We start from the raw sequence: 26,276 nt of genomic DNA on the forward strand, positions 1-26,276 counted from the left end.
TTGCTGAAGATAGTGTCATACAGGGAACTAGAAACATAGGGCTTATAAACAATGCCTTTGCTTTTTGCTGTTTTTTGTAAATAATAGTTCTCATCGGTGTGTAATTATGGATATCATTCTATTTACAGATTGACTAGCTTTTAATTCATTGTGTACAGATTTTTGAATTAGGACTACCAAAAAAAATTAAAGGTATCTTCTTTTATATAGAGAGATAACTTCATTTGGAAATGAAAGGGGCTTTGCTATTGTATATAAAGATTAGTTGTATCCAATGTTACAGTGTTAATATTTGCTATTATCTTTTTCTTTATATGCACTCTTAAATAACTGTTTAGGGGGCATATTACCAAGCAGGGCGATAGGCAATTATCGCCGCTTTAGCGCTCTATTAGCTAGCTGTCGCTAACAGCAGTTAGCGATAGCTTTAGGCGATAGCGAGCGGTTTGGGTCCCGCTTTGCATGTCAGAGATATTTATCGCTAATGACATGCAAAGTGGGTGTACCCAACCTGTTAGCGACTGAAAGCAGTCACTAACGTCGCTATCGCCTATTAGCAAGGCAGGCGTAGCGATGGAAATATTCCCGCTATCGCCAAAAACTAACGCCTGCTCTGACCAGTTCTTAGCCATGTTATCCAATGGGAGGTGGATAACATGGCTAAAAGCATTTTGTCGCAAATGCGTGAATATCGCTGTATTCTCAGCGATATTCACGCTATTGCCGGAAAATGTATCGCTTTGGAGATAAACGTTGCTAATAGCACGTTATCTCAGCGATAATTTCCGGCGATGCTTAGCGATAAAAAATTTGTTGCTAAGCCTAGTTAGCGATAAATATCGCTAATCATTGGTAATATGCCCCTAGATTTTTTTAAAAATATTCATGGTCCAGTGTTCGACTCTAACTATTGTGTTTTCATAAAACTGCTTGGCAAGAATGTTTTCCCCGAAATGAGCGCATTGTATAAAAAGGATTGTGGACAGACATTGTTATAAAAAATCTGCGTTTTTAAACATGTTTTTAATGTGTGTCTTCGCTATTGTAAATAGCATTTTTGTGTATTTTTGTATTCTTATAACCCTGAAGAAGTCCTGTAACGGACGAAACGCGTTGGCTATTCCTTTTATGAAGAAGTTTGAATAAAGCACAAATTTTAAACCTGAAGAGCCTTCATTGACTTCTCTTGGGAAATCAACTGAATATTTGTGAATTGCCTATAATAAGAATATTGCTAAAAGCTTTAAACAAAATCTGACATTGAGATGAATACTTGTGTTGGTATTATTTGAAAGGTGCAGGGCTACTTTGTGCGAGAAATTTAAGTGTGCATGTGTGCTTTGGTCGGCCTGATATGGCCGGTCAATCACATATGCCTACTTAGAGAGCACACAAGCACTCTTCCTCCCCCTCCTATGCCACGCCCCTCCCTGCCCAAGCTGGCTCAGAGCCGTCAAACGAAAAATAAATCGATGCTAGAACATCGTTTTACTTTTCGTTTGCTGACCTGCGCCAAGCAGTGGGCCGACGCTCCTCCCCAATTGCTATCACACCCTGTATCCTGAGGAGTTCAAGGATAAAGAGGCTGAGAGGGACCTGAGGTTAAAGCTGGTCCAACTGGCTGTGGATGATAGAAGGGCAGAGGCTGTAAGATCCTTAGCTGAGGAGAGGATGACAAGGGCTGAAAGGCCCTTCGCGAGAGAAAAACGTGCTCTTGAGGAAAGGAAATTGGTCCATGAGCGTAGTTTGAGAGTTCTGAACTTGCCAGCACTGCAGGTAGAGTCCAGTGATTGCAGCAATATTGAGTCTAGTGCAAAAAATAACACCCACATACCCACAGACTTGGTGACAAGCTTCAAGGAGGGGGGTGACGTACATCAGTGGTTGCAGGTGTAAGATGAGAGCTCTTACAGTGTGCAGAATCCCTGCGGAGAATTGAAGAACTGGTCTGGGAAGTTATATTCCTGAGGATGGACGGGATGCCCTACTGGCCCTAGATGGGAGTGACAAGCAGAGGTACACCCCCATGAAGGAAGCCCTGAAAGGAATTATGGTTTTACCCCTGAAGAGTAAAGGTTGCAGTTCAGGGGCAGCAGGAAGAAGTCTCACCAGTCTTGGGAGGAATTTGTGGAGGATTTTGCAAAGCACAGTATGGATGGGTGAAGGGTAGCACAGTTAACAATTTTGAAGGGCTGTACAATCTGATTGTCAGAGAGCACATGTTCCATTGTTGTTTTCTAGAGCTACCCCAATACATGTTGGAGTGTAAGCTCTCTGATCCCAGCGGAACTTGAAAAGGATGCAGATCTCTGGGTGAGTACCAGAGAGTCTGGAAAGGCATTTGAGAATAATCCTAAAGGGAGTGGCGCAGGTTCCCCTAACCAAGGACAGGGAGGTTCATAGTATTACAGACAGTTCCCAGTGTAGTGGGGTGGGTAAAGGGTCCCATGTCACTTCTCAGGTTCGATGGAGAGGTGTGGTGGGCAAAGTCCCAGCGTGAGTTCTGCCCAGTACCAGCTCCTGGATAGTACCCCAAGGGGGCACCAGGAGGGGAATCGTGTCTTTACCAGGAGACCATCCAATGAGGGGGACCCCTTAGTGCCAGGAGAACTTGAGGGAGGGGGGTGACTGATACCCGTGTCCAACCAGTTCTGGTGTCTGGCAGTACTACTCCACAGTGGAAGGTGCAGAAACCTAGATGGAGGAGTTTGAGGGGGAAGAAGGACTATCCTCTAACTACTGTTCAGCCTAAGGGTACAGGCACTAGGTTTGAGAACCCGCGTCAAGGTATCACCCATGACCTGGGGGATGAGCAGCTGCCACATGTGTCCCTACAGTTTTACCTTGTTGGGGTACCACTCCCAGATTTACAGTACGGAACCCCAGAAGGATGGGCAGGGCGAGGAAGAACTCGCCCCTGACTCCTGTCCAGCCTAAGGGTACAAACCATGGGCTGGATTACCAGTTTCAGAATACCACCCTATTTTCAGGTGGGAGATGGAGATGAGAAAGTATGTGCTGCACCTAGGGCTACCCCCCAATCTGAGAAACCACAGAGGACAGAGACCCATGGAGAGTCTGGGGCCTGGCTCTGGACACTGACCGATGTCAGTGGCCTCTGTTGGGTGCTGTCCTTGTGGACAGAGTTTGCCTTGGGTTGGGGAGAGATGTAAGACCAAAGAGGTGAAATGGGCCACACCACTTGGTTAGCCATGGTGGTCTGTCTGCCTATTGTGATGTATCTGTGAACAACTTAAAGCCAGGCCCTTCACAGATGGGTTTAGAAGGTTTGGAGAAGGATTTCCCATGGCACAGCGTAGTGGGTCCAAAGAATATAGACAAAGGGATCCAAATGGGTTCAGAGAGGTGTAGAACTGGCAAGTGCCCCTGCAGCAGGACAAAGGTCCATTTTCTATTCCCCTAAACCCATCAAGGTATTGATATGTCTACCTTGGCTTTAGGCTGAAAGGGGGTTTGTTGCACCTGGCTCTTTTTGCAGGGTTATCCCCAAATATTTTACCTTCCTCCACCTATTTTTTTTTACCTTCTTTTTGTTGGCCTTCGGAATCTGGGCACTTTACCACTGCTAACCAGTGCTAAACTGCATGTGCTCTCCCCACTAAACAAAAACAATTGATAGACAGAAAGCAGAAAAATGTCATACATTCACCCCAGTACAGAGATCTGGCCGTAAATCCATCAATTTTTTCTCCCCATGCCATTCCAGTTTGAACCCAGCCATATGCAAATCAATCTTGACCCTGCGCCAAATGGGAACAGTCCAGCCCGAACTGCCAGGCGAGGTCCTCCCTGGACTGGAAACAAGATCCTAGAACCGGTTTCAGGGTTTCAGCCCTCATCAGCCAGGATAGCTTGACTCCAGTGGCATGAAGAGCGGGGGACCCACGTCTGGGCATACCAGTTCCACTGGGTTTGACAAATGCAAAAACAACAATTGATGGACAGAATGCAGAACAAAGTCATACATCCTGTGCAGGGATCTAGGCCTAAATCCATCATTGTTTTGCTCCCCATGCTATTCCAGTTTGAACCCAGTCAAAACAAGGCATGATTGGTTTACACCTTTTTGGTATATTTAATTTACCTGTAAATCCCTTATAAAGTGGTATAACATATACACAGGGCCTGTAAATTAAATGCGACCAGTGTGCCTGCAGCACTGCTAGTGCCACTCACAGACAAAACCTTTCAAACCTGTCTCAGGCCTGCCCACTGCAGGACCCTTGTGCACAGTTTGCCGCTACTTTAATTTGGCATTTCAAAACTACTAAACCTTAAACTCCCCTTTTATTACATATAGGTCACCCCTAAGGTAGGCCCTATGTAGCCCTATGGGCAGGGTGCTGTGTGAGCAAGAGGTAGGACATGTGACTTAATGTGGGGCATGTTCTGGTTGTGACATACAGCCTATTTTGTTTCTCACTGCTGAGAGCATACTCCTCTCATAGGCTAGCATTGGGAATTCCCTTATATGTTTTAAGTGGTAAATCCTGATCTGAAAGGATTGGCATTAGCATGTTTGGTATGTTTAGAATGGTAGTGATAAATCCTGATTACTGGTGTAGTTGGATTTTATATTTCTAGTTTAAGAAATGACTCTTTTAGAAAGTGGACATTTACGCTTCCCTGGTAAATAGGAGACAGCATCAAAATCAATGGGTGTTGCAGTGGAACGCCCAACACAACACCCATTGCCAGCCCCTTTCACGCTAAATACAGTGTGAAAGGGGGCCTTAATTACAAGACAGCTTTAAGCCACGTTAAGTGGCTTAACACTGCCTTGTGAATAGGCAAAGTTCCTTTCGCCATCATGTCACTAAAAGTGGCATTGTGGTGGCTATAGGGGCTAGTAAATATGCCCATAAATGTCTTATTGTAAGCTGCTTTCAGACCCATGCTTCAGCACTAAAAAAAAAAGAACAACATTGAAGAGAGAGCGATAGCTACAGTATAGGTATGGTTGGGACCACATTTCCTCCAAAATATCTATCTGAAATAAATTCTGGGGCTAATTTATGATAACTGTTGCGTCGCTGAGTGAAAAAAGCAATGAGACAGTTTTCACTGCTCCATCCTTGTGACATGATGGATGCGGCATGTTTACTGTACAACGCATCACATCACAAGGAATTACAGATACATCAGTATTTCTGAAGTACCTGTAGGTGCAAAAGTGATGCATTGCTGGGGTGTGTCTGAAAAGAGAAGAAACTTCAGCAATGTGTCCTTTCACATGGGCAAGCCCCATGTGACAGGGCCTGTGTCAGACATACGCCTGGCATCCTAGAAGTGGCACATTGAAATCTCATAGATTTCAATGCGCAACTTCTACAAGCCTTTGTGTGGGGGAACGCCCAGCCTGCATACAGTGTACCTGGCACAGGTATAATTTGGCACCCTATTTGCAAAGTGATGCATCTGCCTAGATGCGTCACTTTGTAAATAGGGTGCAAAGTGGCACATTTTTTATGCCGCCGGTGCATCACAAAAAGTGACGCACTGGCGATGTAAAAGTAATGCAAGGCCTCATAAATAATGCCCTGTACATTTGTCCAAATAAGTGTTCATCTAGCCAGGATCAATATTGGAAATAGTTGTATAAATGGGTGAAAGGAAGAGGGGGAAGTATTTAGGTGTGTTCCAAAATGTGCACTTAACATTGAAAGTCCTGTAGTAATTTGTGTTCAATTAAAAAACAAAAACTACTGGACACATTTAAACCAAATATGGCAAGAATAAAGGGCTCTGTCAGCTAAACATTAATGTGTGGTCTGTAATCTGTAACAAAGGTTTGAGCTATTGAGAAAAAGACTATTACTAAGATATTTTGAGAACTTTTCCACAATCCAAAATTAGAAAAAAAAATGTAATCTGATTGGGTGATAGGTTTTTCTTCTCCTGTCAGCCATTTCACATTTCAACAGCCCGGGGTTAGGAGCATTGAACTATATTTGATTTTCTTGAGAGTTAGCAATCTTACTCATAACACAACAAAAGTAAATAGAAAAGAGGCTCTGGTGGGGTAAAGTTGCATTTGGTCCCCTGCTTGGTCCGAGGGCCAGTAAGACACAAAGGGGGATTTGTACAAGGAATTGGAGTAGAGAGGTGATCCAGCGCAAAACAGAGATCAATGACACACACAACACAACACGGGCCCATACACACTTACCCCACATCACCCACTGATTAACGCTGTAACTTCAGTTATCGAGACTAAATGAACACTAAATGAAAATTAGCTGTTCATTATATAGGCTCATATCTAATACTCTACAGGGCAGATTTACAAGCCCCTTGCTTCACTTTTGCGCCGCCGTTGCATCACTTTTGCGCCGCTGTTGCGTCACTTTTGAGATGCAGCGGTGGCTTAAAAGTTGCGGCCCATTTACAACATGACGCACCTAGGGAGATGTGTCACGTTGTAAAGCCCTACGGCACATTATATCTGCGTCAGGTATAATGTTTGCAAGGTGGGCGTTCCCACGCAAAAAGCCATGTAGAACTGATGCAGTGAAATTTACATTTCAGTGCGCCACTCTACGCCTTCGCTGCGTCAAAATCCCTACGTCTGCTTAGACTAGGCGTGAGGAATGACGCAAGGCTTTTTAAATGGGACTCACTTCTCTGTTGTGACGCATTGCTGGAGTTGCATCACTTTCATGAGCAACTCCAGCAGTACGTCACTTTTGGGTCAACAGATGTGTCAGAATATCTGAGGCATGTCAATCCTTGCACCATGGTGTGCCGTATTGTAAATACGATGCATCCATGGTGACGCAAGGGCTTTGCATGGTGGCACAGGGAAAGTGACGCATCTCTACAGATGCGTCACTTTCTTGTAAATCTGCCCCTACCTGACTAACTGAGGGGGCATTTCCAGAGCCTGAAGCCGCCGTGAGGGAAATGGCTCCTGTTTGTTTGTCCACCGGCAAGCGCTAGTGGACTACCACTCCCAGCAGCCCCAGAGAGGGCGTGACACTTCTCCCTGCGCCCGGAGGTGCCATAAGAGCACCGAGCGCCGAGCGCTCCTGGGGGGCATTTCCAGAGCCTGACGCCGCCGTGAGGGAAACGGCTCCAGGCGAACTCACCTGTTTGTTTGTCCACCGCCAAGCGCTAGCGGACTACCGCTCCCAGCAGCCCCGGAGAGGGCGTGACACTTCTCCCTGCGCCCGGAGGCGCCATAAGAGCACCGTGAGCCTCCCGCCCCGCGGGACGCACGCGGGACTAGCCGGGCTGAGCCCGGGCAGAGGGCGGGCCGTCTGTGGCCATCAGAGGCCAGAGGAGGACGGGACGGGCCATAGACCCTGGCTTAACTTTGAAGGCTGTTAGACCTTCATTATTCATGTGAGACTTTAAAACCAAGTTTAATACTTGTCTTAATGGTATATGTTTTAATGATTGGCTGCATTGCTAAATTGTTGGTTAACTGTGTAAGACTATAATTTATATCATAATGCCCAGACTTACTAAAGACACGCCAGTTACTGGTTTGAACACTATGGATAATTTTTTGGTTAAAAAAGTTAATCAAATCAATAACGAGCGGAGGGCTTCTTTGGGACGTTGTAGTAATCTTCCTGTACCATCTGAAATTATGCCCACCCAGGTGGCAGAAGGGTCAGAGGGAATTACAGAAGGGAACCCTAACTCTGGCAATGATGGGGCATATAGGTCTGTGGTTCAAGCACAGGTACATGCTGAGGTGCATTCAGGTCCGCAAAACTCCTCCAGCGAAGAATCAGACTCAGCCCACCGAACACTAAGACCCATAAGGAAGTGCAGGAAGAATCTGGCGAAACGTGGGGGGAAAAATACAAAAAAGAGAGCGGACACTTCCCGTCCTAACGCTACAAATGCTGGTATTCCAGTCATAAGTGTTAGCGATGGTGATGGAAATAGTGAGGGAGGGTTAAGTTTAAATTCTAACCACTTTGAAAACTTAATCAGCACATTACTAAGTAAGATGGAGGAGAAAATTACAGAGTTAAGGACTCCACTGCTAACTAGATTGGATGTAGTAGCCTCAGAGGTAGAAAGGCTGGGAGGATTGATGGAGGCACACTTGGCTCCTGCCCCTGCTATAAAAGCAACTGTCCAAAAAATTAACATTAGCACTACCTCTAATAAAGCCACGAAGGGAAAGGCTGATAGGGCAGAGAGCGCACAGAAGCGATGTGCCCCAGGCTTGTCAGAAACCAGGGTTGTTGATAATCCGCCTCCAGCAACCCAAGCAAAAAATCAAGCGCCAAAACCATTGTCTAATAGACCAGCGCCAATTTATAGGAAGAAACTTAGAAATGCTAATCTCCCGCCTGACTGTGTACCCTATGTGGTAGTATTGACAAATGTTGCATGTTTTGAAGAACACCCTGCTTTGCCACACCGGGAGTCTCAGGACTCACTGAAAAATAGAATAGTAGCCTGGCTTAACAAAAATTGTGGTTTTCCAACCCACTTCTATGACCAAATCATTTCAACAGAAAGGGTCAATTGGGTTGGCCCCTCTTGCAAATCAACATCGGGGGATTGTGTGGTAATTAATTTTAAACATCCACAACATGTTGCCACAGTGTTATTGTGTGCATCTGCACTAATGTATAGTCCAAACAGTGTCTGTGTGCGTCCATTAGGGTATTTTTATGCGCCTGGGCCAAGTACACCAAAAGAACCTCGAGGCTCTAGGCTAATGACCCAAACACGTTCTCCCACATCGGCAGGACCATATATGTGTAATACTGCTAGCCATGGGGGGAATGGATGGCAGATACCGGTCCACAATAATAATGGCATTAATCATGGATGGAGAGGGAGTAATGTGGCCACACAGAACAGATTTGAAGTATTCTCAGGCCTGGATGCTTGTGACTGACTAGTGGAGCAGGAGGGTCAAAGTACTGCATATGCTCCAGCAGATCAGCCTATAGAGGCAAGCCAGTCTGCTACACAAAAACATAATGTTATTAGTTGGAATGTTGCTGGGCTGGCCACTAAACTACAAGATGAGAACTGGATTAAGTATATCAAATGTTTTCAGATTATATGTTTACAAGAGACTTGGTCAGTAAAGTGTGACCTTTTTATTGAAGGATACAAGGCTTTCTATGTACCCGCGACTGCGATAGGCAGGGGTAGACCAAAAGGGGGGCTTGTCACGTTTATTTCTGTAGCTATGACATGCACTATACAAAGAAGGACCTCAAGTAATTATGGTATTCTAGGCTTGGTTTTAGCTAGAGATAACTGTATGGCTGGTATGATTAATTTTTATAATGCGACTAATATGTGCACGGCAATGAATAACCTAAAAATGTTGAATGACTATGTCAGATCAACAATGAAGGATTGCTCACATAACCTAATGATCATGGGTGATTTCAATGTTCACCCCTGTGGGGACCCTCTAATGAGAAATCTTCAGGAAATCCATTGTGATAGACTTGAGGGTCTCCATTTAGAACATACACTGGAGGGGGATCTTTTTAATGATCTAATAAATGACCATGATCTTACTCTAACAATGGCACTGTGTGATCCCAGGAAACGCTTTCATACTCCAACTTTCAAAGGGCATGGGAAAGGGACATTTATAGATTATATATTACTTACCCTCCCTATGCAGGTTTTTGTGGATTGCTTTGCGATTGAAAATAATGAATTCAGTGAGCACAATCCTTTAACTATCCATCTCAGAGGTCCTTGGGTAGTTAATACAAGTTGCAGTCAGACCATGGGCAGTGTAAGGGCAACGGATGGAAGACGCCGCCTAAAATGGGCCATGTGCTCACCGGATCTGATATATAAAAACATTAAAGACACCTGTAGTGAAGAGATTAGTAGTTGCACTCAGGATGACTCGGATCCTATACAAATCTTGTCTGCTTTTCAAAACTTAACAGACAAAGTTTCCACCCTAATGACAGACCGAGTAAAGAAGTCTATGAATAATGGTCCGCGCTGGTTTAATCAAGAATGCTCCAAAGCAGCACGTAATCTAAGATCGGCTTTGGCAACCAACCCCTGTAATAAAGAATTGGTCAAAGGCTGTCGCAAAGAATTTAAATTAGCCACTGCCAATCGCAAAGAATCTCTGAGGAATGAGGCGTGGGGTGAGATCTTGGATCCCCAAATATTGAAAAATAGTGCCAGGTTCTGGGCTGTAATCAAGAAACCCTTTCTGGTACAAGACCCAGGAGAGGGACTTGAAAGCGTTATAACTGAGGGGGAGTGGGTAGTACATTTCAAGCGATTGTATGGTGGCCCGGCAGACAAAACCGTGAACACAGTCTCCCATAATGGGGTAGCTCCATTCAGAGTAAGTAGAGGAGAGGTAATGGTAGTGATAGAGGGGCTGACAGCCGGTAAAGCGCCAGGTCCAGATGGGATACCCCCTGACCTTTTTAAATCTGACCCCAATTTTTGGGCACCGATTGTTGAGGCTGTTATTAATGCAGCCGCTATAATAGGGTGTCCACTTTCATGGGGGGTCTCTACCATAGTCCCGATCTTTAAAAAGGGGGACAGGGATAGTCCACTCTGTTATAGGCCCATCTCCCTAATAAATTCAAAGGCTAAAATAGTGGGTAGAATCGTACTGCAGAGACTGTTGGATTGGGTAACGGACAACAACATCATGTCTATTTCACAATACAGCTTCTGCAGTGGTCAGTCTACCATAACTCAATGTATAAACCTATACTCCATACTGAGCAAATACACCATTGCCCAAAAAGGTACAGTCCACCTAGCCTTCATGGACCTTTCCTCAGCCTTTGACTGTGTGAACAGGGGAAGGCTGTGGAGGTCCATGAGGGGGAAGGGTGTAGACAGTGGGATTGTAAATTTTCTTGTTGACCTACATAGCAACACAGGCGCAAATATTAGGTATTCGCAAGAACTGTGTGTAACAGAGAGTTTTAGAACTGGAAAGGGAGTGCGTCAAGGCTGTATATTAGCCCCTTTTCTTTTTAATTTTTATATAAACGAGCTAGATAGCGTTCTGCAGGATGTAAAAGCTGACTGCCCTCGGGTGGGGAGAAGGAGCATCCCCGTCCTTCTATACGCAGACGATGCGGTTCTAATATCCAGAACTGAAAAAGGCCTCCAATCGCTACTTAATGCTTTTAAACAGTTTATGGAAGAAAGAGATCTGCTGGTTAATAACTCCAAATCCTTCATTATGCAAGTTGGTAATCGCCCAAAAAGACACTATACATTCAAACTAGATAATGTAGTAATTCCATTCTCTAATACATTTTCTTACCTAGGAGTTCTTTTTGACTCCAAACTGTCATGGGGCCCTCAACTTGCAAAGAAAAGATGTGATGTGGTTAGGGTCAATGCTTCTATTTTTAACTTTGCTTCAAAATTAGGAAAAAAAACAACTCTTGCAATGACAAAATTATATGATGCAAAATCAGTAGCAACTGCAGTTTATGGTAGCGAACTCTGGGGCTATCTGGCCTGTGAACAATTACAGATTGCTGAAAATATATTTCTCAAACACCTTCTGTGTGTCCCGACCGCCACTTCCAACTTTGCGGTACATGAGGAGTTGGGAGTAGAGTATTTGAGCGATACTCTCTCCTTACGCCCATTGACATGCTGGTTGAAATTATGGCTGAGCCAAGACATCCCATTGACACACTTGATTGTAAATGACTTTATTTTTCATGATAAGGCATAAGGCACTCCATGGCTGAAGTACTTAAAAACCAGCTTCTGTGAGTTGGGACATCCTGATTTGTTTGAACACCCGACAAAAATTGTAAAAGGGGATGAGGAAGAAATTAAGCAGTCTTTCCTTCTATGGCGGAAGGCCTTGAGGGAGGGTGCGGAGTTTCAGAAAACAACTGTAAGGAAATATATTATGGTTAAAACCTGTTTGACAATGGAGCCTTTCTTACTCGGCACATTTAGTACCCATGAAAAGTTCCTTTTAACAAGATTCAGATTGAATTTGTTTCATCATCTGCTTATAAGAGCAAAAAAAGATGTTTTTAGCAAACTCCCTGTATCTTGTGGCTGCGACGGAAAGTCTCCACAGGATATGATGCATTTTATGTTTTTATGTAAATTTTATGATTATCCTCGAAAACGTTATCTGATTGCTCTTTTAAAAAAACTTAACTTTAATCAGATTCGTCCAGCCTTTTTATATTTGCAACTGTTGCACAGTGATAGTGTCCTTCAAATTATTGAATTTTTAAACCTGTCACTCAGATTGAGAATTTGTCTGGATCAATGAATATAAACACTTAAATGAATTCCAGTTCAGTGTAACCAATGATGACAAGGGAAGCCGTTTTGTAAATATTTTTATGATTGTATATGTATGTACAGTATGAAATGTGTACTTTTATGGTTGAATCAAACCGAAATAAAGTCTCTTTTGAATTTGAATTTTTGACTAGCTGAGCCTGCATGTCAAACTTCTTTCCTCTGGTTGATGGACCTGAAGTTGAGAAGTTGATGGTAATAATATTACTATCTATCTATCTAACTATCTCACTAAATAACCACAAACTCTTTGTAAGGTTAATAATGTTTATCACCAAATAATGTAAAAATAAAAGCTCAAACACGTACAGGATCACAAGGCAAGCAATATAACATATATCAATGCAAACAGAGTCAAACTCATATCAAAAATGAACAAATGCACATGAAGGAGTGGATAGGCGGAGAGACAAATGTTTCAGAGACAAATACATTGGCAAAATTATTATTCAAAATACCATTCATTTAGCTAATACTAACCTAAGGAAATAGAGGAAATACCACCCCCTGGCCACGGAGATAGTAAGGTGTCCCCTGACACAGATTCAAGGAACAAAAATTGCTTCAGGATACTGGATACGGGAACAGGAAACAGATAGGCCTCAATCAGCAAAACCGATGGACAGCAGCTATCTCCTTCTACTCTCGAGAAAAGCCTGTACCCCTCCCCCATGGGGCACTTCAATTATACCCTAAACCTACATGTCCAACTCACAGTAGTTGAAACATTTACCAAAATTCAGTCTCTCATTGGTTGATTCGGGAGGTGTTCTATCACACCACCATAGTCATAATCATGTTTTCTTAGTGTTCTTTGTTTAATACACTCTCCCATTACACTATCCACAAATTTCCTCGAGAAGGCAACATGTTACAATTTTTCTACATTTCATTATTCAGCACTGCCGCTTTCGACGGAAGAAGTTTATACACTTCCTTTCATTCCCATTGCTGTCTTTCTGTTACTTGGCAGACACGCCGCCGCTTCTCTCGTCTCTCTGTCAGAGCTCGATTTTCAGCATTTATTTCATATTTGTTCGATTAACTCTTAACATTCATGCAGATATATAGGCCGGTTCTTTCTTCTAAAATGAATGAAAACACAGACATTAGTATTCACGAAAATGTACTTCTCTTTGTTTACCTCCAACCGTTGCACTAACCCAATGTTATATTTTCCTAACAAGAGGATTAATGTGCAAAATCATCATTATTTTATTCATTTTAGAAACAGAATGAAAATGCGGCCTGGTCTTTCATGTATTAGTCTTAGTATTAATGCACGCATTCGCAAAGCATTTCCCAATGCTGTTCGTGTTGGTGCACACTATTATCACAGCACACTGTTAGTAAATGTTACTGGGGAGTTAATTTGAGCAGGTTTTATTTTCTCAAAACCCTGCTCCATCAGAGGTGTTAGCCTTCCTGGCTTAGCACCTCTATCCTCCACTTCTGAAACGAACGGATGCACCATATTTACAAGAATGAGATGCAGTCTTGCGTTTCCCCCTGTGATGGCGCTAAGTTTAGCAACTTAACGCCAACGCAGGAACCCTTGCACCAGAGTGCAAGGGTGTCTGCGTTCAGGGGAGGATTTTTTATGTGTAGGAAGGTGTCCCTTCCTGCACATAAACAATCATAGATATGCCATTCTGTCACTTTCATGAGTGCTGCTTCACGCAGCACACCTGAAAGTGACAAAATTGCATTTTTTTTAAAAGTTTGTGTATGTGCAGGAAGGATCACCTTCCTGTACATAAACAAACAATGGTATTTTGCTTTTTCCATGTGTGGCACACAAGGCAGAAAAAGCAAAAATGAGGAGAAATAATGCATTTCTCCTTGTTTCGCCATCTTAAGACCAGTTTCTACTTGGTCTTAATTTTGGCGCTGCCTCCTATGTACACCACCCTTGCACATAGGGGGCAGCATCAAAATGAATGAGTGTTGAGGTGAAATGTCCACCGCAACACCCACCACCCACCCCTTTCACGTTTACCATAGTGTCAAAGAGGGCCTTATGTACAAGGAAGTCTTAAGCCACATCAAGTGGCTGAACGCTGCCTTGAACATAAGGCGCAGCACCTATTGCCACCACAACATAACTATAGGTGACGTTGTGGTGGCGATAGGGGCTTGTACATATGCTCCTAAACATCTGTGACTAGAATGCCCTTTAAAAGATTTTAAAAAATCTGGGTTACTCACTTACCTCACTGTAGACAGCTCTGGATCAGGGAGGGAGAGGCCTTGTAAACACTTCCCGGCTTTGCTGCAAGGCCGGGGAGTGCAACGAATATGGCATCGGCCCTCATTGCCCTGTCAGATCCATGTCCCTTGTCATGGTTCAGAGAGCAATGTGTCGGAGGACCACCCTTCCCCCATGTTGCATAGCTGGCTGGAAGACATGGCACCTCTCAGCTGCCAAGGTTTTCATCCAATGCTATTTGTGACAATGAAGGAGGAGGAATGGTGCACCTGACAGCTATCATGGCCTCCCAAACATTCAGGAGGATGGAATGGCTGCCTGATAACTTGGGGGCATATTATCAAGGACCGGTGTTAAAATTATCGCTGTTTTATCGGCAGGAAACTGCCGATAAAACAGCCATCATGGGCTTGATAATACGCCCTTGTTAATTCCCATAGTAGCCCATGTTAACACCAAAACATGGGCTACTATGGGAATTAACAAGGGCGTATTATCAAGCCCATTATAGCCGTTTTATCGGCAGTTTCCTGCCGATAAAACGGCGATAATTTTAACACCGATCCTTGATAATATGCCCCTTGATTCTCATGCACCAGCACTAATTGCATTCTACAGCACACAGAGGAAGAGGAAAATGCCTCTGATTATTGTTTTTGTGCAGGAAAATTTACCTTCCTACACAAAAATGATCCTGCTTGTAACAGGGACACCATGGCACAAGAGTGTCTGCGTTGTTGCTAGGCAGAATTTAGTGCACCAGCACAGGGAGAGAGTAGGTATGTGTCATATCTTAGTGTTTAGAAAGAGAGGGGCCCCTTACAACCAAACGGAACAGGGCACTTACAAAGTGAGAAAAGAAAGATCCTTTTGGGTCAAATTCTTGACAGGGGGGGGGCTGTCTGCAAGTAACATTCACCCAATGCACTCTAACTATCATTCATCACTATCCACACCTTTTAAGATTGAACCATATGTAAGAGGGAAAACACATAACATTTTATGTTGGAAAAATATATCACAAAAATGTATTCTTACAATAAAAACCCGGGAATAGCCTGTAAGTCAATACATTTGATATCACAAAAATTCATAAAAGGCACAATTCAATTAAAATATTTATCACAATATGCATGAAAATATAAAAAGAGTGACAAAAACAAGGGCTAGGCTGGAGAACTCAGGGGCATATTACCAACAAGTAGCGATAATTATCGCTAAATAGGCTTAGCGACGATTTTGTTCGCGGAGAAAACAAGCTATTAGCAACGTTTTTCTCCAATGTGCTAAAATATCCAGCGATAACGGCGAAATGCGTGAATATCGCTGAGAATACAGCGATATTCACGCATTAGCGACAAAATGCTCTTAGCCATATTATCCACCTCCCATTGGATAACATGGCTAAGAACTGGTCTGAGCTGGCGTTGGTTTTTGGCGATAGCGGGAATATTTCCATCGCTACGCCTGCCTTGCTAATAGGCGATAGCGACGTTAGCGACTGCTTTCAGTCGCTAACAGGTTGGGTACGCCCACTTTGCATGTCCTTAGCGATAAATATCGCTGACATGCAAAGCGGGCTCCAAACCGCTCGCTATCGCCTAAAAGCTGTCACTAGTTAGCGACAGCTTGCTAATAGAGCGATAGAATTATCGCCGCTTAGCGGCCAAAAACGGCCGCTAAACCGGCGATAATTGCCTATCGCCACCCTTGGTAATATGCCCCCAAGTCTTAGCAATTTACACATCCGGTGTCCTGTCATATTATGGGCATGGAGATAAGCCTTCTATAATTGGCTTTTTTGCACCAATACCTAATGAGCGGATTGTGTGGCAAGAAGTGGCGTCGACGCGTTTCGATGGAGTAAGCCTTATAAATCCATATTTATCAAGACTTGGGTATAAGCACTCTGTACCTTGTTAAACAATTTTTCATGCAGACACCTATAATAAAATACAGGCATTATTACCATATAATATCAAATCATCTATAAACAAAACCATAAAAGCATTTACATAGCCAGAAAAAATTCCAATAAGTATGATGGACATTCTTTTCTCTAAAGCATTAACCAGGAGAACTATATATAATGAGTTACATATGAAGCTTCCATGAAGATTCGCTGTTTTTTCAGCTTTGTCACTTGCGCCGTCACCGTTTGTTTCACTATCACGTAGTGCACAAAGCCCCCTTGGGTTACCACCGCATTACTTGCCACAAGTGCTGTTTTACTGTATTTCCCCTGATTTCTTTTGCCTGTAAATATATGATGCAATATGCACTTTTTGAAAATCAAAAATTGTGAGTCTCTCTTTCCTTGTTCAGGTTTATTGTAATGTATTGTACATGCAAATATATCTGCTTTCTAATTGAATCCCATTGAGATATTGTTGCCTCATACTTATGTACACCCAGATCTCAATCTGGTCTACGGGTTTACTCCTGTTGTTTTTCCCTATCTATGAAGCGGTGCCAGTGACTAATGTTCTCAAAGAACGGTGCCAGTTCGTTAAATATGTGCATCTGTTCAAAGTTGCTGACGTATAGGCAGGCCAGACTTGGGGCGCAAGTTGTGCCCATACTGGTCCCCTTCACTTGGTGGTATAGGTCCTTGTTATAGAGAAAAAAATTGTTTTTTAACACTAACCTGACACAGCAGATGATGAATTCTAGATTCCCTCCTCCTAGGTCCTCTAGTTGAAGCATGGTTTTAATTGTGCTAATCGTGTCATCCTGAGGAATATTAGTTTACAATGTTTCAATATCAAGGGTAATAAAAAATTGGGTCACCCTATTGAAGCTTACACCCTCAAATGTAGGTATAGCATGTGCTGAATCTCTAAGGTAGGATTTATTTATTTATTTTTGGCCACAATGGGTTTCAGAAAGTAATCAACGCATTTGCTGAGGGGTTCTAGGATTGAGCCTATGCTGCTAACTATTGGGCGCATGGGAGGTTGTTTTATGTTTTTGTGGATTTTGGGCAATCCATAGCTTGCCGGCGTGATGGGATCCAAGTAGTACAAAAATGTATATTCCTCATCACTAATCCACTCCTCTAGTTTAGCACTATCTAATATTTCATGCACATCCTTTTTTAGTTCTATGTTCTTTGTATGGGACACTAGTTTGTAGTGTTCTCTAACGTTAAGTAGACTCATAATTTTTTTGTCATAATCTGTCTGATCAAAAATGACCACCCATCCACCTTTATCGGCGGGCTTGATTATAATCTTAGTGTCCTCTTTAAGTGCTCTTAGGGCTTTTTTATGTTCAATCGAAAGGTTATGATTGATTTTGTGTGGACGTTTGAATAGTTTTTTAATTTCTATCTCCACTGTTTTTTTAAATGTAGCTACGTTACTGCTAACTTGTCCTATTGTGGGTGTAAAGACTGATTTGGCCCGAAGGCCTGTAATATTGGTGCTGGGTCAGTTCTCTCTACCCTCAAAAAAATCCTTCAGTCTAATTTTCCTAAAAAAGGATTTTAGGTCTCTGTCAAAATCAAACTTGTTGGGGTCAACTGCAGATGTAAAACTAAAACCCTTCTCCAGAACCTCAGTTTCAATGACGGTGAGAGCTCTAGTTGAAAGGTTGATGATTAGAATATTGATATTTCCTATGATAAAATGTGTGAAAGACCACAACTAAGGGAGTCCCCTCTAGTTAAACAGGTGAGACCTGGTATAATATTCAAGGGTGCGAATCTACTGAATGTCGAACAGGTGGAAGTAGACGATAGATAAAGATGAGCAATGAGTGTTATGTTGATGGAATTTGGCGATAGAGTGTTTTAAGACTGTGCCATATCTAAAGGGAAGTTTATTAGGAGCCAGAGTTTCAATAATGTTTCACTGTTTCTGTCATGGAAATGCTAGAGTTAATGTATGGATATTTTTCAATTACTCCTATTGTTATAGATCTACCTTAAGGAAATGTTTGGAAGAGAATATGATGGAAGCTTCATATGTAACTCATTATATATAGTTCTCCTGGTTAATGCTTTAGAGAAAAGAATGTCCATCATACTTATTGGAATTTTTTCTGGCTATGTAAATGCTTTTATGGTTTTGTTTATAGATGATTTGATATTATATGGGAATAATGCCTGTATTTTATTATAGGTGTCTGCATGAAAAATTGTTTAACAAGGTACAGAGTGCTTATACTAAAGTCTTGATAAAGATGAATTTATAAGGCTTTCTCCATCGAAACGCGTCAACGCCACTTCTTGACACACAATCCGCTCATTGGGCATTGGTGCAAAAAAAGGCAATTATAGAACGCTTATCTCCATGCCCATAATATGACAGGACAACGGATGTGTAAATTGCTAAGACTGAGGGGCATATTACCAACGATAGCAATATTTATCGCTAACTAGGCTTAGCAACAAATTTTTTATCGCTAAGCACCGCCGGAAATTATCGCTGAAATAACTTGCTGTTAGCAAGGTTTATCTCCAAAGCAATACTTTTTCCGGCGATAGTGTGAATATCGCTGAGAATACAGCGATATTCATGCATTAGCGACAAAATGTTCCTAGCCATGTTATCCACCTCCCACTGGATAACATGGCTAAGAACTGGTCTGAGCAGGCGTTAGTTTTTGGAGATATTCGCGATTAGCGCGAATATTTCCAACGCTATGCCTGCCTTGTTAATAGGCGATAGCGACGTTATCGACTGCTTTCAGTCGCTAACGGGTTGGGTATGCCCACTTTGCATGTCATTAGCGATAAACATCGCTGACATGCAAAGCGGGCCCCAAACCGCTCGCTCTCGCCTATAAGCTGTCGCTAACATCAGTTAGCGACAGCTTGTTAATGGGGCGATAGAATTATCGCCGCTTAGCTGCCGAAAACGGCCGTTAAATCGGCGATAATTGTCTATTGCCCCCCCTTGGTAATATGCCCCTGAATTCTCCAGCCTAGCCCTTGTTTCTGTCACTCTTTTTATATTTTCAAGCATATTGTGATAAATATTTTAATTGTATTGTGCCTTTTATGAATTTTTGTAATTTCAAATGTATTGACTGATGGGCTATTCCAGGGTTTTTATTGAATAATTGTGTAACAATAAATTTTTGTGATATTTTTTTCCAACATAAAATGTTATGTGTTTTCCCTATTACATATGGTTCAATCTTAAAAGGCGTGGATAGTGATGAATGATAGAGTGCATTGGGTGAATGTTACTTGCAGACAGGTTCCCCCCTGTCAAGAATTTGACCCAAAGGGATCTTTCTTTTCTCACTTCATATCTTAGTGTATATGGTGCATTACAGTTGTCTTTGTGTAACGCAGCGCAACAATTTGCCTTGCTGTGTTGCCTAACTTTTTAGTAAATCTGGAAGTTGATGTCTCTGACTATATGTGCTGGTGAGTGTAATTGAACTTTTAGAGTAGCTCCCAGCCTTGAGTTAATTTTTAACTAAGAACTGCAATAAATAGGTGTTGTGTTTTACTTTTAAAGTTCAGGAAAGGCTGTCTGTATTTTACAATATTATCAGGCTGCAGATAGCAGAGCCTGATAACAAGCAGTGCTTCACTCAGATTAATGACCTCGGTGGGTCCCAGAGGTTCAGAACTGAAGCACAGAGTTATTTAACTCTTAAATAAAAGTAGTTCTCAACTCAATATTGGATCATTAGAACAAAATGATAGTGCTGAATGCTTTTAAATGAGAGACAATTTAAATTAGGAGTTAACTTATTGATTATGTTAACTCTTCCTTGTAATTTTCTCCCTTTTCAAAGTTTTGCACTTATAAACAGAAGGCATCTTGCTTCCAGTGGCTGGTAGACAAGGGTATATTTACTAGTGAAGCGGTGGAACGAGGCGTTAGCCTTGTTGGATTAACGCCACGCTTCACCACTACTGAAACGCTGGGCTGCACAGTATTTATAACAATACGGTGCAGCCCTGCATTTCACCCTACATTGGTGCTAATTGCAGCTGCCTAGCGCCAATGCAGGCACCCTTGCACTATAGTACCCGTGTGCCTGCATTGAGGGGAAGAATTATTTATGTGCAGGAAGGTGTCCATTCCTGCACATAAACAATCTGAAATGGCGATTTGTAACTTCTAAGTGTGCTGCTTTGTGCAGAACACACATAAGTTGCAACTCATCTATTTTTTACAGTGAATGTTTACGTGCAGGAAGGAACACCTTTCAGCACATAAACAATCAGTGGCCTTTTGCTGTTTCTATGTGTGCCGCACAAGTTTTCCCTGGTCTTAATTGTGGCGCTGCCCCATATTTACGCCACCCTTTTAAATATGGGTCAGTGTCCAAATCAATGGCTGTTTTGTTGGAACGCCCACCGCAACACCCATTGCCTGCCCCTTTCACGCTAAGTATAGCGTTTAAGGGTGCCTTATTCACAAGACAATGATAAGCCATGTTAAGTTTCTTAACGCCCCCTTGTGAATAAGGCGAATCCCCTATCGCCACAGGAACAACACTAAAAGTTTCCTGTGGCAAAATGGGCTTGTAAATATCACCCACAGTTCCTTATTTATAACTGGAAAATACAGTAATTTGCGTTTAAATGGGAGAAATTTAAAGTGGAGGAAAATGTTTCTACTAAACATTGTCTTAATAATTGTCTCTACTTCAAATCAAGCTAAATAAATCCTATTGTTTTATGTGGCATATTTCTTCACTTTAAATTCCTAACATTTAAACAAATGACTGTGGTTCCCTGTTCTAAATATGGCTCCATGTCTACAGGCCACTGGGAGTAATATGACTACATTTTGTAAAGGCACTTTGACATGGGAGAAAATTAAAATAATGAGTTTTAAGTAATGCATATAAGCCTAAAGTGAACTCTTCAGTTGAATTTCCTTCCATTCAAAGTGTTGCATCGAGACACAGCAGGCATCTTGCTACCGGTGGCTGGTAAACACACTGCCATATTTATAACTGAAAAATACAGCATTTATCTTTAAATGGGAGAAATTTAAGTGCTGAAAAATGTTCCATCAAATGCAGAAAAAAAAGTTGCTTATTGTGAGCTATTAAGAAGAAAATTTTTCTGCACTTAACCCGTTTGTTGCTTCGAACGTTCTGCGCCAGTGCTGAACGTTCGAAGAACGGGTGCGGCCGCGTCGGCCAACGGACGTGCGCAGCACTGGCAAGGTAGTGCTCGCGACGACCGTTGGCCGACGGCAGCACTAAAGGGGTTAAAAAAATGGTTGAATGTTTGTGTTTATATGTCAGCGTGGAACACATGGCAAAAAGTATGCCCTGTACCACAAAAACACAAATGTTCATACATCCCCACAGACCATGCACTCACTGACGCACATGGTAGCCCTATCATAGTACCCCTAGTCACAGTATTTTGTTCAAACCATGGGTCCGGGCTCCATGGATATTAGCATTAAAGTCAATGAAGCTGGGTGTGTGGGTGTCTGGTAACTCTGCGCGAATTACCTGGCCTTCAGTATCTCACAATGACATTCACTGATCAGAAGTGGCTCTCATTACAGAAAAAGTTGGAGACCCATGCTCTATAGACACCGACTCAAATAGCATCAGAAATTACATCTGTAGTAAGTTGAAGTGCACACCGGAGTCAGGATTTTCATGAAGATTTATTGAGGCTCTTTCACACCCACGACAGGGAGCATCCAACGTCCACAAGTCTCTCCTGCAACTGACTAGTGTTGCAAGGAGACATGCAGACGCAGTTCCATCTCCCGAGCATGGAACACAAATTAAATGTAAATTGCATTGAACAATGCAAAGTTGGCTAGAGAGACTGACACTGACCGGTCTCGCGCTACCGCAAGGCTATATACCTCGTTCTCCAACATCATCGATGATATCCTTTGTGGCATCTGACACCACATCAACCAATGACACAAGTGTTGAAACCAAAGAAGATGCAAATGATGGCTCTTTTCCACATACACTAAGTTGGAAATACAAATTTGTTTCAATATGTATCCTTGACGAACACATGTATGTTGACAGCACTACTGCAGCCTTACAACTGCAACTAAAACTGCAACAGTCTTTCTTTCCTGTGTATTCTTCGCACTGACATCACGTTGCTAAAATTAGTATTTCATTCTTTCAACTGCACTGCTTCATTAATGTCAATAGATATGTGGGGCCTCATTTATGAGGCCATGCGTCACTTTTAAGCCGCGGGTGCGTCACTTTTTGTGACGCACCAGTGGCGTAAAAAATGTGCCTTGTTCCGCCATATTTACAAAGTGACGCATCTAGGTAGATTCGTCACTTTGTAAACCCCTGTGGCACATTATACCTGCGCCAGGTATAATGTATGCAAGGGGGGCGTATTAACGCAAGAAAGGGTCGTAGAAGTGACGCAGTGAAATCTATGTGATTTCACTGCGCCACTTCTAGGATACAAATGCGTCAATTTCTTACGCCTGCCTCACAGCAGGCGTAAGACTGACGCAGGCCCTTTCACATGGGGCTTGCCCCATGTGAAAGGACACATTGCTGGAGTTGCGTCACTTTTGTGACACACTCCAGCAATGCGCCGCTTTTGCGCCATACAGATACGTCAGAAATACTGACGTATCTGTAACTCCTTGCGCAATGATGCGTCATACTGTAAATATGACGCATCATTGGTGGTGCAAGGAAGGCGCAGTGAAAAGTGACGCATCGCTGTTTTCATGCAGCGATGCGTCACTTTTCATAAATGAGGCCCATGTGATGTCTGTCATATCTCACAACTGATGCAATTTACGAGGTGTTCAGTGACATCAAGTGAGAACAAAAGCCGAGGACTGGGGAGAGTTGAGAGTCCGACCTCAACGTAGAATGCCAATTACAGTGTTTTTCAGTTTTTGGATCATATCCCTTCAACTGCATGTTTGAAGGTAGTAATAGTAACAATAACAGTAATAATAGTACTAATTATTATCACCATGATGTTTGGTTATCTGATGACTTTCCTGTGTTTGCACAGAATGAAGCCACTTCAAGGCCTTCCAGGACTTGCTCTACTTTCTGTCAGCCTCCTGAGATCCATTGCAGGTAGGACCCAGCACCTTTATACTACAAGTCTTGGCTTGTGAGCAGTGTGAGGCATGATTACAACTACAACTTGAAGCTGGCAGACAGCACACCTCTTCCCAACTGCCGTTATTTGTAACTCTGGTGGTAGATATACAGGCTAGAGATTTATTATTATTGTTAAAATATAGATTTAGACAAAAAGGCTGTTTTAACAAAAAAGAACGATCTGTCATGCTCAAAGTACCACAATTTGTTCTTACCAGTTTTTTACCACCCAAACTTTAACTTCTCAGTACAGGAAAGAGACATGTGGAACTCTTTCTCATGAATCCCAAGTAGACAGAGGCTGAAAGGCCCAGCAGACTTGGTAAGCTACATCCACAGCAGCCAATTTAGGGCACCATTACAATGTATCTTCAATTCAATGAGGCTGGTAAGTGGTGATGCTGGCCTTACCGGAATTACCAGATCCACTGTTACTCCAGTGGAACATTCAGCTGAAAAAGCAGGGAAAGTTAGTAATTACCAGGGGTACTGGAGTCAGAGTTACTAATTCCCCGGGTAATTCCCCATTTTTCAGAGAACGTCAGGGTCCCACTTGAAATCCCATTTAACTCCACACCAGCTCCTCCCAACTGTTTGTGCCCTGTTATTGTTAAATCTTGGGGCAGACGTACAGGCTAGAGAATGGGGTCCTTATTTGAAATTTCTACATATCATTCAAACAGTGCCTTATCAAACGGCATTTGTCTTCTTACAAAATCATAGGTCACTGCGAGTTAAAATGAATGTTTAACAAGGGCAAATGTTTGCTTATTAAAGTGCAACACAGACCTTCAGAAAGGCAACAAAACACTGTAAGTGGAAGCAGTGTTTCAAACATTTCAATTTGGAATTTTAAGCCATGCAATTTTATTAACTCATAAAAACATCAACCCTGAGTTCATTTCCACAGACATGATCCAATCTAAGACCAGAATGAATCACAAAAAATAGAAAAGTTAAATATATATTATTTGGCCTCCAAGCATGAAGAGTGGATGTAATATAGACTAAATTATACTTTCCCTTCAAGAGTCTGGTTTTCCTCAGAGCAAAACTGCCCTGTCCCAATACCCCAGTAGGGGGAAGACATCTGCTCTTTATCGGATCCATGTTATAAACTTCTGAAACTTCCTGTCCAGAGTCAGCAGGGTGATGGGTGAAGCTGGGGAGCTATTCAGTAGAATACTTTATATGGGTAAGGAAATGCCTCTTTTTGTATCGTCACCGCAGGTTTTTCGACTGATGCTACTGATTTTTCGACTGCACTGAGGCCTGCTAACCTGACCTCAGTGCCAGTGCCATGACCCTAGATTGTATGTGGAATTTGCTGTGCCCAGTTGGAAATTGCTAACTAACCTGAATGTCCCTAGAAAATGGTACCCTGGTACCCAGGGAATGTAAGTTAGAGGGGTACAGCAGGGCTTGCAGCACTGGTTGTGCCTCCCTGGAGGTCCCTCTAGTAACTTGAGGCCCCTAATCCGCAACTGCAGACTGGGCGAGCAACCCGGCACTGCTAGCCTGACTTTGCCATTAAAAGCAATGGCAACGGGACTTCCACTGTACATGTGTGTGAGTCACCCCTCTTGCAGGTCTACTTAGCCCTAAAGGATGCACCATGTGACTCAGGCAGGACATGTAACGTACATGTCCTTGTAGTTGTAACGTACATGTCCTGACCATAGTTCCCTCTAAGCTGCGCGCCTGAGCGCGTGTGCACACTCCCATTTCTCTCCGCGCAGAGACCTTAAAACACCGCGCACCACAAAGGATGCCTCTGCACTTTTAAAGGGCTTAATTCAAGCCTTTGAAATGCGGCCGTAGTGATTTAGCTGTGCTGCTAAATGCATTTTTAAAGACTTGTTTTGGTCTTTAAAAATGCTGATAGAGAAGTTTCAACACCTGCAATGACGGGCAGTCCAGAAGCAGCAGGAGAACAGTCACAGAGCCTTCAGTGCAGCCCAAGAGTCCAATCTGAAGCATACATTGGGAATTGTGCCAGTTCGCAGATATTAACATACTCCGCAAGTTGGGGCATACATTCACCTTTCAGGTGTCAGCCAACAGTAAAATTCCAGAGGCTAACTCTTCATAACAGACCCATCGGTTTTGGACGCTTATAGTTTTAAACCTCACTAGCTGAACAGGACTGTGCATTTTCTTTGCTCAAACTTCTGTTTTAAAGAGTGATATGGATAGAAATTGTGCAGCGGGTGCAGTGGCGCCAGGTACCAAGTCTGAAAAGTACCATCTGGTAGCTCCTCAGTTAATGTGCAATTAAAAACTCCTCTGATTTTCACTGCTGCAGATTTTCATAGTTCAAAAAATAATCAATCCTATTGCTTAGGTAATTCTGTTTTCATGGCCTTCTATCCAAACTAACAGATAGGTTACTGAGAGGAGTACCATGTTACTATTTTCTAATAGTCAGGTCCACTGGAATTGTGGTCAAGGAAGACCAAATTATGTGTCAGGATTGACTAAATTATGCTGCAATAAAAGGCAAATTATGCTGTACAATGCAGCACATTTAGTGATAGTATTGCTTCATATTTTGGCATTTTTACACAGGTCAACACTGTGTTGAAAAAGGGATCACCTTATAAGTACCACTTCAACACCCAAATACAGCAATAAACAACAGAAGAGGACCAGTCCACCTTTGCAAAGGTCCCTCTGCTGTGTGACAACATGTGTCGTCGAATTTATAGTAACTTAT

General features: G+C 42.6%; 1 protein-coding gene across 2 annotated transcripts in view; it reads left to right on the top strand.

Annotated features, from left to right (window-relative positions):
- The window catches only part of LOC144798246 (butyrophilin subfamily 1 member A1-like), a 415,895-nt gene that overhangs the window by 78,820 nt on the left and 310,799 nt on the right, over nucleotides 1–26,276 (top strand). For both annotated transcript variants that reach the window (XM_078668995.1, XM_078668994.1), the window contains exon 2: nucleotides 23,466–23,533. In XM_078668995.1, coding sequence (XP_078525121.1) covers nucleotides 23,467–23,533 — 67 coding nt within the window. In that variant the 5' untranslated portion in view covers nucleotide 23,466. The remainder of the gene's footprint in view (nucleotides 1–23,465; nucleotides 23,534–26,276) is intronic.

Source organism: Lissotriton helveticus, chromosome 12 (assembly GCF_964261635.1).
Source record: "Lissotriton helveticus chromosome 12, aLisHel1.1, whole genome shotgun sequence".
Lineage (NCBI taxonomy): Eukaryota > Metazoa > Chordata > Amphibia > Caudata > Salamandridae > Lissotriton > Lissotriton helveticus.